The 12,074-nt window shown below is 37.7% G+C and overlaps 1 protein-coding gene across 5 annotated transcripts in view; it reads left to right on the top strand.

The window, feature by feature from the left end:
- The window catches only part of LOC139990946 (fibroblast growth factor receptor homolog 1), a 113,344-nt gene that overhangs the window by 98,149 nt on the left and 3,121 nt on the right, over positions 1-12,074 (top strand). For 4 of the 5 annotated variants that reach the window (XM_072010610.1, XM_072010607.1, XM_072010608.1 and 1 more), the window contains 5 exons: positions 6,548-6,886; positions 7,458-7,850; positions 10,126-10,313; positions 10,968-11,100; positions 11,446-11,934. In XM_072010610.1, the coding sequence (XP_071866711.1) occupies positions 6,548-6,886; positions 7,458-7,850; positions 10,126-10,313; positions 10,968-11,100; positions 11,446-11,934 (1,542 nt within the window). Of the gene's footprint in view, positions 1-6,547; positions 6,887-7,457; positions 7,851-9,088; positions 9,271-10,125; positions 10,314-10,967; positions 11,101-11,445; positions 11,935-12,074 lie in introns of all 5 variants that reach the window. The other variant, XM_072010611.1, reaches the window with a different exon arrangement.

Consider the following 12,074-nt stretch of genomic DNA (forward strand, 5'->3'; position numbering starts at 1 on the left):
CGAGATGGAATTCGTTCTATGCTTCTAAAGACCAGATGATAAATAGTCTTTCAACGTGGCTAATTGCAGACACGTTTCGAGCATTTTGCAAGGTATTCGCGACTGTTGCTGTTGTAACGACGTAAATTAGGCAAATTGGCTAATTTCGTAGCTGTGACGGAGCTAACATCAGCAAGCGGAATTTATTAAAACGACGATTTCCACGTTTGTCGCTTGAGATCGACGTTAATTGAAATAGTTAGGGTGGCCATTGAAAGGTATGTCAGGAAACTGAGTAGCATCGAGCAGGATATACGGTTTGCCATTGTGGTAAATAAAACGCGAATTTTGGAAAAATTGTCGGTTTCCGAAGGTAGAATTGTGCGCACGTTTAACGTCGATATCGATCGATCGAAATTTCTAATACGTGTAAACCATATGAAATCGGTAAAATGACTAATAAAGAAGAATATATTCAGAAATATAAATGTTAAATGTACGTACCGCGAGGCTCAGTCGAAATACTTGGTACGTTCTCATCATAATCGTTCGACGTTCAAACAAGTAGATTCACTCAGTCGAATACCAATAATAGTTTCATGCCACGTGAAAGTTAAATTAAAATGAAATGTTCAACTTTTTTCTACAATTATTTGATTTTATTTTGCTTTATGACCGATAAGTCATCGACTGAATGATAGCTAAATACTCAAGTAGAAGCTGTAATTTTATTGCAAATACAACCATCTTTATCTCAGCTTGGTTACGCTATTTTGTCTTTCAAGGTGCCTGGTAGAAAGAGCGAGAAAGCTACTGTTTGCTACGAAGAGTTTCGTAACGAGTAGTTAAATAGAACCTAATTACCAAGAGTTAGCGACTAATAGAATACGAACAAAAACAACAAGACGAATAAGATGTAAAGTGTTTTAAAAAATATAAAACCATATAACAGCATATAAAACGTATATACGTCTAATATGAAATTAGCGATTAATAATGGATAATTAACATAATTCCATCGGCATCGTCGCACTTGAAAGGCGCGAACAGACGTTCTATTCGAAACGATGGCGCGACCCGTGGCGGAGACGAGAGGATCGGCACAGACACCCTCGACAGATCTCTAAATTTAGTTAGACGCGTTTTACTGACGGGGAAGAGAGAACGGATCGACGTCGACGCAAACGAACGGAGAGGAAGAGGACACGATGGGACGTGGTTCCAGATGAAACGTCGGAAGGGACAGTGTCGCGATTCTCGCCTGGCCAACGTCCAAATGGCGATACCTCGATCGTCCAAATATCATGAATGGGTCGACCTGGTAAACGTATCCCCGTGACCAGATTCTCGAAAGAGAAAGAGCTCGAACCGAGCCAAGTCCACGGCTCTCCGGTCGCGCCGAAGTTCAATCGATGTTCAAGGTTGAGAAATCGTGGAACGACGCTGAACGATTTTACATCGCTCGATCGTCGTGTCAGCGGTTCACGCTTGCGATTAAAACGGAAAATTGTTCGGCGGATTTCACGCCTTCTGTTTTGTTATCGATTTTTAGCCAAATACGTTGAGTTAAAGGCAAATCGGTGTAAGATATCGCAGAAATAAAAATCTGCGTTGCAGGAATATCAACGAAGAAAGTTGTAGGGTCGAAGAAAATCTATCTCTCTTGAGAAAAGCGAGACTAAACGCGTTACTCTTTGAAATTTCCTGTCAAGTGTGAAGTCGTTTATGCTGTTTTCTTACGGTTGAATAAATTTATAGAAGCAGATCGTACGATTCTAATTGATTCGTTAGTAAGCGTTGGTACGTGTTGCAGTAACGTAACCGACGTGATGATATCTGTTTAATGGCGAGAACGTATTCCTTTAATTAAATAAAACAACGCATTACATAGATTGGCATCATTCAATAACGAAAAAGTATTGGGTGGAATGAAACACACCGTCGGGTTATGGTAGACGATGAAGGAAGTAGAAGAGAACAGTCGTATGACAAATGGTATCTATGAAACTGAGTAATGAAACGCCAGCGAAGATCATTTTTCAGTTACAAATATTCTCGACAAGCTGTATTATTAAACGAGCAATAAAATATCCTAGGAATTAAAACTGATATGTTTTACTAGCAGGAGTAAAGAAACAACCACCACCTTGCTGCAATATATTACAAGCCCAAAGAAATTCTATCGGACCGTAAAATAAAAACAGTTGTTAAATCTTAGCAACAACGATGCGCTCGATGTCGCGAGAATCGAAGTGTTATCGTTCGATCGGCGTATTGTCGAAAATTTAATTTCAATTAAATCTATCACGCCGCCCGAGGGATTTAATTACCAATGATCAAAGATAAAATAGATTAAAAGGCTATGATGATCACGCGGCACGACGATATCGGGCAATTACTCCTCATCTACGTGAGCTGTAATTCTAGAAAAATCGTTGCAGAACTAATAATTACAAGGCTCGAGCTATCAATTTACAAGGGAAATCGATCGACAATTTGTTACAGTGTACAGAGAACGAAGCCCGTGTAATTGAATATTAGCAGAGGATGGAGAAAATAAATTTCTGAAATTGCGGTTAATATCCATTAACCGCGGTTAACGAGTCGACGATAACTAGGACGAGGTTGTTGTGACAACTGGAAGCGGTTACGATCGATGATCGAGGTTTCCTCGGAGGCGGAGAAAGGATATGATTGATGAATCAGTGGTACAGACGAAGCGCATATCGTAAATAGCTTTCGATCTGACTAGGAAGTTTCAAACAGCTAAAACTGCAGTTAATGGAAATTCGTATTTTTCTGAATACGTAATACTGAAAGAATCCAGTCCCGTCAAATATTGTTGCATGCTATATATTATTATTATTATTATTATTATTTGTTTATCGCAATGAGATTCAAAGTCTAGTACGATATCTGTTACAAACGTGCACATTTGACATAATTGTAATGAAACATAGGGAAATATGACGTGATATTAATATACCGTATAACACGATAAATAACATGATATAATATATCGTAGTATAGCACAGTGAATTTCAGGTTTGACTTAGGTGCTTGTATATTAATTGCTGATCTTTGTTGCTTGAGCTTTCTTTGTTTCTAACTTGGCCAAGAGGATACTCCAATGTGAAACACGTCCTGTTAGGTTGTTTGATTTTTTTTTTACAAAGAAAATGTAACAGTGTTTGCAATGAAACTTGCACAGTATATTTTTGCATATGTTAATAACATTTGTCATTTTTCTTGTCGAGAAGAAATTAAAATTGATGACACTGTATACCCTCGTAAAATCTCGTCTCATGGAGTCCACGATTGCGGTCGTTCTACTTGTTTAAAATAAGAAACTCAAGGAGATCGTTAATTAGGATGCGTTTGGCTGTAGCACGAAACTAGGACGAAAGCAAAAAGTCGATAATTAAAAGAACGACGATCCTATGAAGTTCGATCGTCGATCTTCTCCATGTTTCTTTAACACTCAAAGGCTTAAATAAATAGAACAAAGGAAGGTATCGAATTTGTTCTTGTTCAGACTATAGCGATACATGCGTGGAAGATTCACATCAAATCTTGAGCCAATTGGTCGAATAGATTTTATGGTATCGTGAACGCTGTGTTGAAAAATAACAGATCTAAGAGAAACGCGTTTAAAGTGTTGCGTATCGATGACAATTATTCATTTAAAAATCTTTCGAACGTTCGTAACTTCGTTGATTAATCTTACGTTTCTCACAAATCCATAAAAATCCACGGCTTACTCGTAGACGCTCTAAATAAGAAATAAAATGATTCTTGGAAGAATCGAAGTTTTCCAAAAATGGTATTGCGTCCTCGAACTAGAAGTAGCTGTTTTTAATTAACATACAACACGATGTACGTATACACATGTTGCTTTTTAAAAAGACGCTAATTACGACTCAGCGAAGATTAAACTGAAATGCTAAGGAGATGCAAAAATTCAGATGACGCGTATCCTACGTTTCATTTTCAGAATGTCCCAGCGGAGAATTGCTTTCTTATAAAGGATCCTACGCATAAGTTGTGCGTAGCTAAGAGAATCGATGTGAAATATCGAATTGCGATACTTCGACGCAATTTTAGCAGCGTTTATTACGGCCACGATTCGCGGAAGAATCGAATTAGAATCCGCGTTAGGCTGCCAAGTAGCGAAAGCTGTCGGTTTATCTTTCGTGAACTTGGTGCCGAGGAAGCGTACTACGAGCCATGTTTCGCGTCTGTGGCGCTAAATAATCTGGATAGAATCCCATTAATACAGCTTTCACGAGTTTTGCTGAAGATACCTAACGATCTTCGCATCGTCGTAGGACAAGCTTGTAATTTCACTGCGAATTCCTTTATAATAATAATTTCGTATCAAGGCTACTTATATCAATGCCAGTCAAAATGTCTGGTACTTGTCAAAGTGTAAAAGGGTGCTGCAATTTGTTTATCGAATCCCAATTAACCAGTTTGCTCGTCTTGTACAACTTCCCACACGTTTTTCAAATTTTTACCGCGTATCATTCAATATGATGATATCAGTTATCAGGAAAATTCCGGATCGATCGCTAGATGCTAACACTAGAAAGGCCACAGCAGTGAAAATAACTGGTTCTACAATTTTATAAGTTTGTCAAGCCTCGTTTAGAGATCATGGTCCCGGATGGATTAATAATACCAGAAATGTGCTACATAACATGGAATTGCTTCTGTAAGAAATTGATAAATCAATAAATATAAAAATATTCTATTATTACGTATTTTTTAAAGACTAATCATTTTGACTGGTTTTGATAGAAATAGCTTCGTCTTAACTATCGGTAGTTCTAATGTTAACACGTTCGTCGCCACGTCACACATATTTATGTGACGGGTGTACTTCCGTGGGGGCCCCGTCACCAAATGATGGTGACGCTCTTCTTGTTCGAGTTAATTAAATATACGGTATTATATATAGGATATACAACATAAAAATATTAAAAACACATTATAGCATACTTTTTATTAATTTATATTCTGGATAATATATTATATTATTTTCTATATCGCATGGTATTTGTTAAAACATTCCAAACACATTTGGGGTGATTTTGGACACTTCGAACAATAGTTGTGGACTCCTCACTTTCAAATATATTTTCACGCTGTTTCCTGAACATTTTCAGAATGAAAAAATCATTGATGTACGTCTCACAAGTATGCTTCTCCACTAAATGAAAGATCTGAGATATCTGCCATGCTAGAAGGCTTATCGCTTCCTCCATTTCAGAAATAAATAATCTTTTCTTTATAATGAATTGAAGGCGATAAACAATGAATCGAAGGTAATAAACGATGAATTCCTGCTTGTCGCTCTATTTACGTTCTGCGTACCGGCGGTCGGATTTGGGCCCCGCAGGAAACTTAGCCGAATCACGCTGGGCGACGAACGTGTTTTAAGGAAACGCTGCTACAAAGAATCGTTACGATGATGTCTTACCGTGTTTTATTTGCCAAGCGAACGAGAGTAAAAGAATACCACAAGTTTGATAATTCGTACGATATTGCGATAGAAAGTGGAAAACTATGGAGATCAAAGTCGCCGAGAAAACGATCTTCTAATAGATTTAAGCGACGCATCGTGGCCAGATCGCGAATATTTATGCAAATTTGTTATTTTAACTGTTCTACAGTTTATCTCGCCTGTGATGCCGGCGAGAAAAGTCGTCAAACGTGTTCAGTCCTTCGACAGTGTATAAAAAAAGAATGAGAAGTTACGATCAGAAAAATGTATATTTTTTTTATGCTCTAGAATTCTCCCGTTTACGATAAAAGGCGTGAAAAAGCACACATCGGCTTTTATATGATAATAAACTTTCTTAAAACTTGCAGTTCTAAACTGCAGAGAGATTTCGTTCCGGTGTAATCGTTGACACGAATGCGGAGTTCGATAAGCTCGAATATGCGCAAAGTTTTATACAGCTTTGGATCTGCATAATTTTTTCCTATTTCTCAGTTGTCTGTCTATAAAATGAACGCGGTTTCTCAATAATAAAATATCAGAGAAGAGGCAAGATATCGTTATCCGGACTGCATCGTAGAGTTGTGCATCCAGTGTTTCAAAATTTATCGTACACCACGTAATTATTAAAAAGATAATTGTAAGACGTTTCTTAACAATTGCTATTTCGTGTGGAAGAATTTTGGGTAGAAAACTGTACAATTTGTAATTTTATTAGATTGTCGAAGTGTTAAGATTATAATTTAGAAAAAGTGAAAACTAAGCAGAGAATCGTTATATTTTAGAAAATGCAAAAGGTATTATAATTTCCATATTATTTCCATATTTCTCCACATTACGTGTATTTCTGCGCCATCAAATTTATCATAAATAAATAAAATATCCTCAGTATAACTATAGCTATCCAAGTTCTGGAACATCGAATCGAATCCGTCTGATATTACATTTTTTTACTGAAAATAATCTTCCAAACGATCTTTTCTATTTCCCTAGTCTCGTCCTAATAATAAATAAATGATTTTTTTGAATAAAAAATATGAAATATGAATTGTTTTCGTTTCACAGATCTGAATCATCCCGACACGGTGATTGTGTCGATCGGTGAGAAGTTGATCCTACGATGCTCGTCGAGTTCGAACGCGGAGACGATCTGGTACAAAGGCGACGACATTTTCCGACCATCGTCGCCAAGAATTCGATTAATGAAACAGACGCTGAGGTTCAAGTACATCGAGCCCGAGGACGCAGATTCGTACAGTTGCCTGGTTGGATCAAACATGACGAACGAATGGAGGAACGTGACGATACGAATCGAATTGTTGCAGAACGACGAATACAAGCACGAAACCGAGAGACTGGAAAGACACGAGGAGGATACGAACGAATTGGAAATCGAAGCGAGAAGTTAGTACTCGGATTTTCTTCGCTTTTCAACCTTGGACAGTTTTTCGTACTTTGCATCGACCATATCAAACAGAATTTGATTAAAAATTCGCGATCGTTTATTAATTACATTTTGTACGTAATTGATTTGTAATTTGAAAGTGATAGCGCAAGAATCGATAGTAATATTCCTTAGCTCTGCAAAAGGATAATAACGTTACCTATCCCTCCGCCTCTTTCGCCAATGAATTCTAAATCATCTTCATATCGTTGAAAAATTTCAAACAGCTTCAAAATATCTTTGGAAACCCTTTTTTAATATTTTATAGTTTTAAATAATTTAGGAATTCCTAGAAATAATTTCGTTTCGCTCTTCCTGCATTGTATCACCCGTAAGCTTGAAGAAATCAGATTACTTCAAAAATCCACTCCCTTTAATGCGAAATTCCAGTCAATGTTCCTTCCCATTCCAAAAGTCCCTTTCCAAGTTTAACCTAACGCTCCCAACTTTCGTTTAAATCAATTTTAGATCCTCCAGTTAGTTTGTCCAATTAATTCTGAATGAAAAAGAACACGAATCTCGGTGTCGCAGATTTGCTAGAGACGCGATCGTTGCACGTGGAAAACGAAAACGCGGAGGTCGACCTGGACAACGAGAAACTGGAGAATGAAACAGCCGGTGAACACAACAACACCGCTCCCATACGACCACCGTCGTTCAATAAAAGCGTGGAGATGCCAAACGTGGTCGTGAAACCAGCTGGCAACATGTTACGCTTACGATGTCCAAGCTTTGGCAACCCAAGGCCGAACATCACATGGTACAAAAACAACGAAGAACCAAAAAGAACGCTTGGCACGGTGGTTATGTCTAAGTGGACCTTTAGATTGGAGGATCTAGTGCCTGAAGACAGCGGCAATTACACTTGCGTGGTGTGCAACGAGCTGGGATGCATCAATCGCACGTCCAAAGTTGAAATTGTCGGTGAGTGTTGCGTTTTTATCTTTCTATTTGCTAAAACGTACAGCGTAATGGAGAAGTAAGAGTAACGTTGAAATGGACAAGTAAAGTGTAATGTTGAAATTGTCAGTGAGCCGCGTTGAGTGCATCGTGCTTTTTATTTATTTGTCTTTTTTATTTATTGAAAGGATGGTATGTATAATGGGAAAGCGAATGTAGCGTTGAAATTGTCAGTGAGTAGACGAGTGTCTTATTTTTTTCTTCTATTTATTGGAAAGATCTCTCGTCCGTTTCCTTTTCATTAAAGCAATTCGGGAAACGATAGTACAATGGGAAAGAAAAAATTTGTGTTTTCAGTTAGTTAGCTTTTGCCGAGTTGTCTGCGACGAAGTTAGAATAAACAAAGTAAGCTGTAGTCGAACGATATTGTAGGTTTTAAAATGAAAAAAGAATCTCGGTATTCAGCGACCAGGAAGTTTCTAAATTTCGCAATATCGTTTTATATTATCATTTGCTATACGTTCTTCAATGGAAAATATTACGACATATCCAGTGATTATGTAAAGAAAGAAAGTTTCTTAAATCCATACAATTTGCACCTATTTCTCATTTGGAACAGTAACAATCAACGATAACAATCGAGAAGGATATTTCGAAGAAGGACATTAACGACCATTAATCACTGTGCAATTTCTATGTTCGGTCAAATGATTTTAAATTACCATTTGCACATTCTCCAATGGAAATACCAACCATTAAAAGATTCCTATGACCGGGTAGCACGAAGAAACGACGTTGGATCATTGCAAACTTTTCAAATCTCATAACATTTCTCACGTTACTATCTACCATCCATCTTTCACTGGAAATGCCATCGATTAGAAATTTCCAGCGGTTGCGTTGCATAAAAGAAGAACATCTCTAAAGAAAAGTTTCTAACAATTCCATATCTTTTTACATTATCGCTTGCTACACGTTCTTCGCTCGACTAGATTGTCGATTAGATTGTCATAAGTAAACTGCGGATCTTTATACATTTATGAGGAATTTGACGAATTGAAAGTGTAATTTTTACTGGATAAAACAATTCTCTACTCGAGTTTTATTTTTTAAATTAAGTATAAATATCCACAGTCTAGCAATGATTAACATAAACGTGCTCCGCTGGAAATACTATCGATCAGAAATTTCCAACGACCGTCTAGCGTAGAAAAGAAGGGATCACGACATTAAACAGTCGTGAATTTTCATTGCATCTATAGAGCGTTTCCCTCATAAACCATACATCAACGTGGATTTCCCGAAGAACGTAACCGCGGCGGTGAACAGCACGGTGACGTTCAAGTGTCCGATCGTGTCCGATCTCGAACCGTATATACAATGGCTGAAAGTAGTCGAGTACCCTGGTGACCAGGAGAATTCACCGACCGGCATTCTTCTTCAGGTACAGACAGACCGGATTGCTTAGATGGTGGAGGTTCCTGTGTCTTCTCGATGGATTCATAATCATCGCTTTAATTCTCCACTTTCGAATAAGAACTGTACATATTGTTTAGGTGGTGGAGGTTCTTGTGTCTTCTCCATGGATCTTTAATTATCGCTCTAATTCATGATTTTTAATTAAACACTATTTGTATAAAATGATTATGTATAATAATGTATACAAGATTTTATGTAAAATAAGACAGATTCCAAGGGATTCTGGTGATATGTGAACTGTCTGCGGCGATTTTTAAATAATATCCTAGTGACTAACGATACGGTGAAGGAAACATGTGCCGTTTAGTATTTCAGGTGCTGCCACGTGGATCGTTTCATTTTGTTCTTTTTTTTTATGTTTTAATAATGTCATGTTGCTGTATTCTATCTTCTTTTTTTCTTCCGATCTGTTTCTTCGATATTCGACGATCGAGGTCTCTTGAGAACAAGCTTACTCGTAGAATGATCGTGATAGAAGAAACTAACGTGATGTAATAGACATTTTTTACGTGTTATTTCATTCCTTGGTTCTTAACGAATTAAAAAGTACTCGAACTAACTAATATTCCACACACACGCACATAAAATTTGTTTAAATTTTCTTCGATCTTAATTACTTTTAAATTATTTGAATGTCCTTGAGAATCTTTAAAAATTATGAAAAAAATTGTACAGCCTTGATTCTCGAAATCTTAGAAATATAATCATAGTGAAATACAGTGCAATAAGTTTGATCTCGAAAGATTTCTTTTCGCTTCTTTCTATTCTCTGATACACTGGAGCTTGGTAAAAAAGGTGGTTGGGCCTATTTTTCCTGTAGAGAGCGTGAAACATCGGCCGATACTGACCAGGCCTCCAAGAAACACGACGGTTCTGATAGGAGGCAACGTTACTATGACCTGCGAGGTTCTGTCGGACGCGCATCGTCATCTTGAATGGTATCACGGTTATCACACGTCTTTCGACACTGTCAACAAAACCAATCAAAGTTTCCGGGTGGAGGTCAAGGTGGGCACGTAGAACTACTTGAAATTGCATGGAACACACTCTATTTTTGTTTATACGCTTCCGCTTCTTGTGTCTTCAATAGATCAAAATTAATTTAAAGTTTAAATGTCGCTAAAGCTATTTTTCAAATCTTCTTGCTTATGATCCTAATAATACTTTTCTTAACTCTAACTTTTTCCTATCCCATACTCTTCGATTTTGCATTGGTTCTGTTAAGGTCTGAGTTACTATTACATAACCGTCAGTTTTCAAGAATTTCATATAATTCCTCGAGACGTACAGTTTTGCATTTTAAACATAGTATTATTCTTCTGATCGCTATGAAACTTAGAATTATGAAACAGAATATTACTTTCATCGGAAGATCTAAATTGCACAGTATCATAAGATTGCAAGTAAATTTACAAGCTATCTTTGTACGTTTTCAAATATCAGAATCGCTTATTTTTCATTCAATTGCAGTTAGCTACATTTTTATAATGAAGATCATTTTTCTATAGTTCCTTAAACTGATACTATGCTATAACTAGAATCGAAGACAACCTTAAGTACAACCATTTGCTAAATCATCCCCTTACTTAAATCATCTCCTACTCAAAACAACGAAGCTGTAATCCTCCATTTCTCTAAATCCTACTGAATTCTTTCCAACAGGCGGAAGGCGCGGACAATCCAGAAGTACTGAAGCTATACAACGTGACACAGAAGGACGAAGGATGGTACACCTGCATAGCGCAAAACGCGTTGGGAGAAACCTTCAGCAGTGCCTATCTCCGAGTAGTCGAATGTACCTAAAACTTTTTGTAATAATAAGAATCCCTTTCCCAGAATTGCATTTCCTTAGTTATGTTTAGGAAGAGATACAATTGACATCTTTGCATTCTGCTCTTTCTCAAAATTGTCTAATAAACTTTCTGACATTAATAACTTCATTATCCTGCTATATTCGCAAGAAGATTATCGCGTTCCACCTAAAAATAGAAACAGTGAAATTTCTCTATAAAATTAAAGAAGCATCTCTAGTATTCTAAACGTATACCAAGAAATTTGCATACCCAAACACCTTATAACAATCTTGCCTTTTTGTCTGTCCATCGTCCCCAATTCTAATAAACATTTCTTCATCCTCTAGCTTTGGAGGACCATGGAATACCATTGACAGCGAAACCACAAATTCTCGTGAACGTTCTCGCCGCTGTTCTCTTCATCTTCTTCGCCGTGGGCGTGGTGGTGGTAATATACATTTTCCATCGTCTGAAACGCGAGAAAATGAAGAAGCTGCTGGCCATAGAGACGGCACGTGCCGCAGTCGTGACTCAATGGACGAAGAAAGTGATCGTGGAGAAGCAGAACTTAGTAAACGCGCAGAACGTTCAAGAACCGTTGCTGATGCCCGTGGTGAAGATCGAGAAGCAAAAATCGACTGTCGCCGCGGAGGACAGCAATGGAGGAAGTATCTCGGAGTACGAACTTCCGGTTGACAGTGCTTGGGAGTTGCCACGAGAACATTTGACTTTGGGAAACACCCTGGGCGAAGGCGCATTTGGAAAAGTCGTCAGGGCGCAAACAAATACTGGAAAACCCGGGATTCCTTGCGTCGTAGCTGTGAAGATGCTGAAAGGTAGACGCTTTATCCGTCGCTTCATTCTCATTGTTCGAAGTTGCTTGAATTCCTCGTTTCTTCTTCTCGTTATGATTTTGCTAACTTCGCTCCTTCTTCACATTCTTCACTCTTTTTCGTTCGATTTTCATCAAAACTAT

This window comes from Bombus fervidus, chromosome 9 (assembly GCF_041682495.2).
Source record: "Bombus fervidus isolate BK054 chromosome 9, iyBomFerv1, whole genome shotgun sequence".
Lineage (NCBI taxonomy): Eukaryota > Metazoa > Arthropoda > Insecta > Hymenoptera > Apidae > Bombus > Bombus fervidus.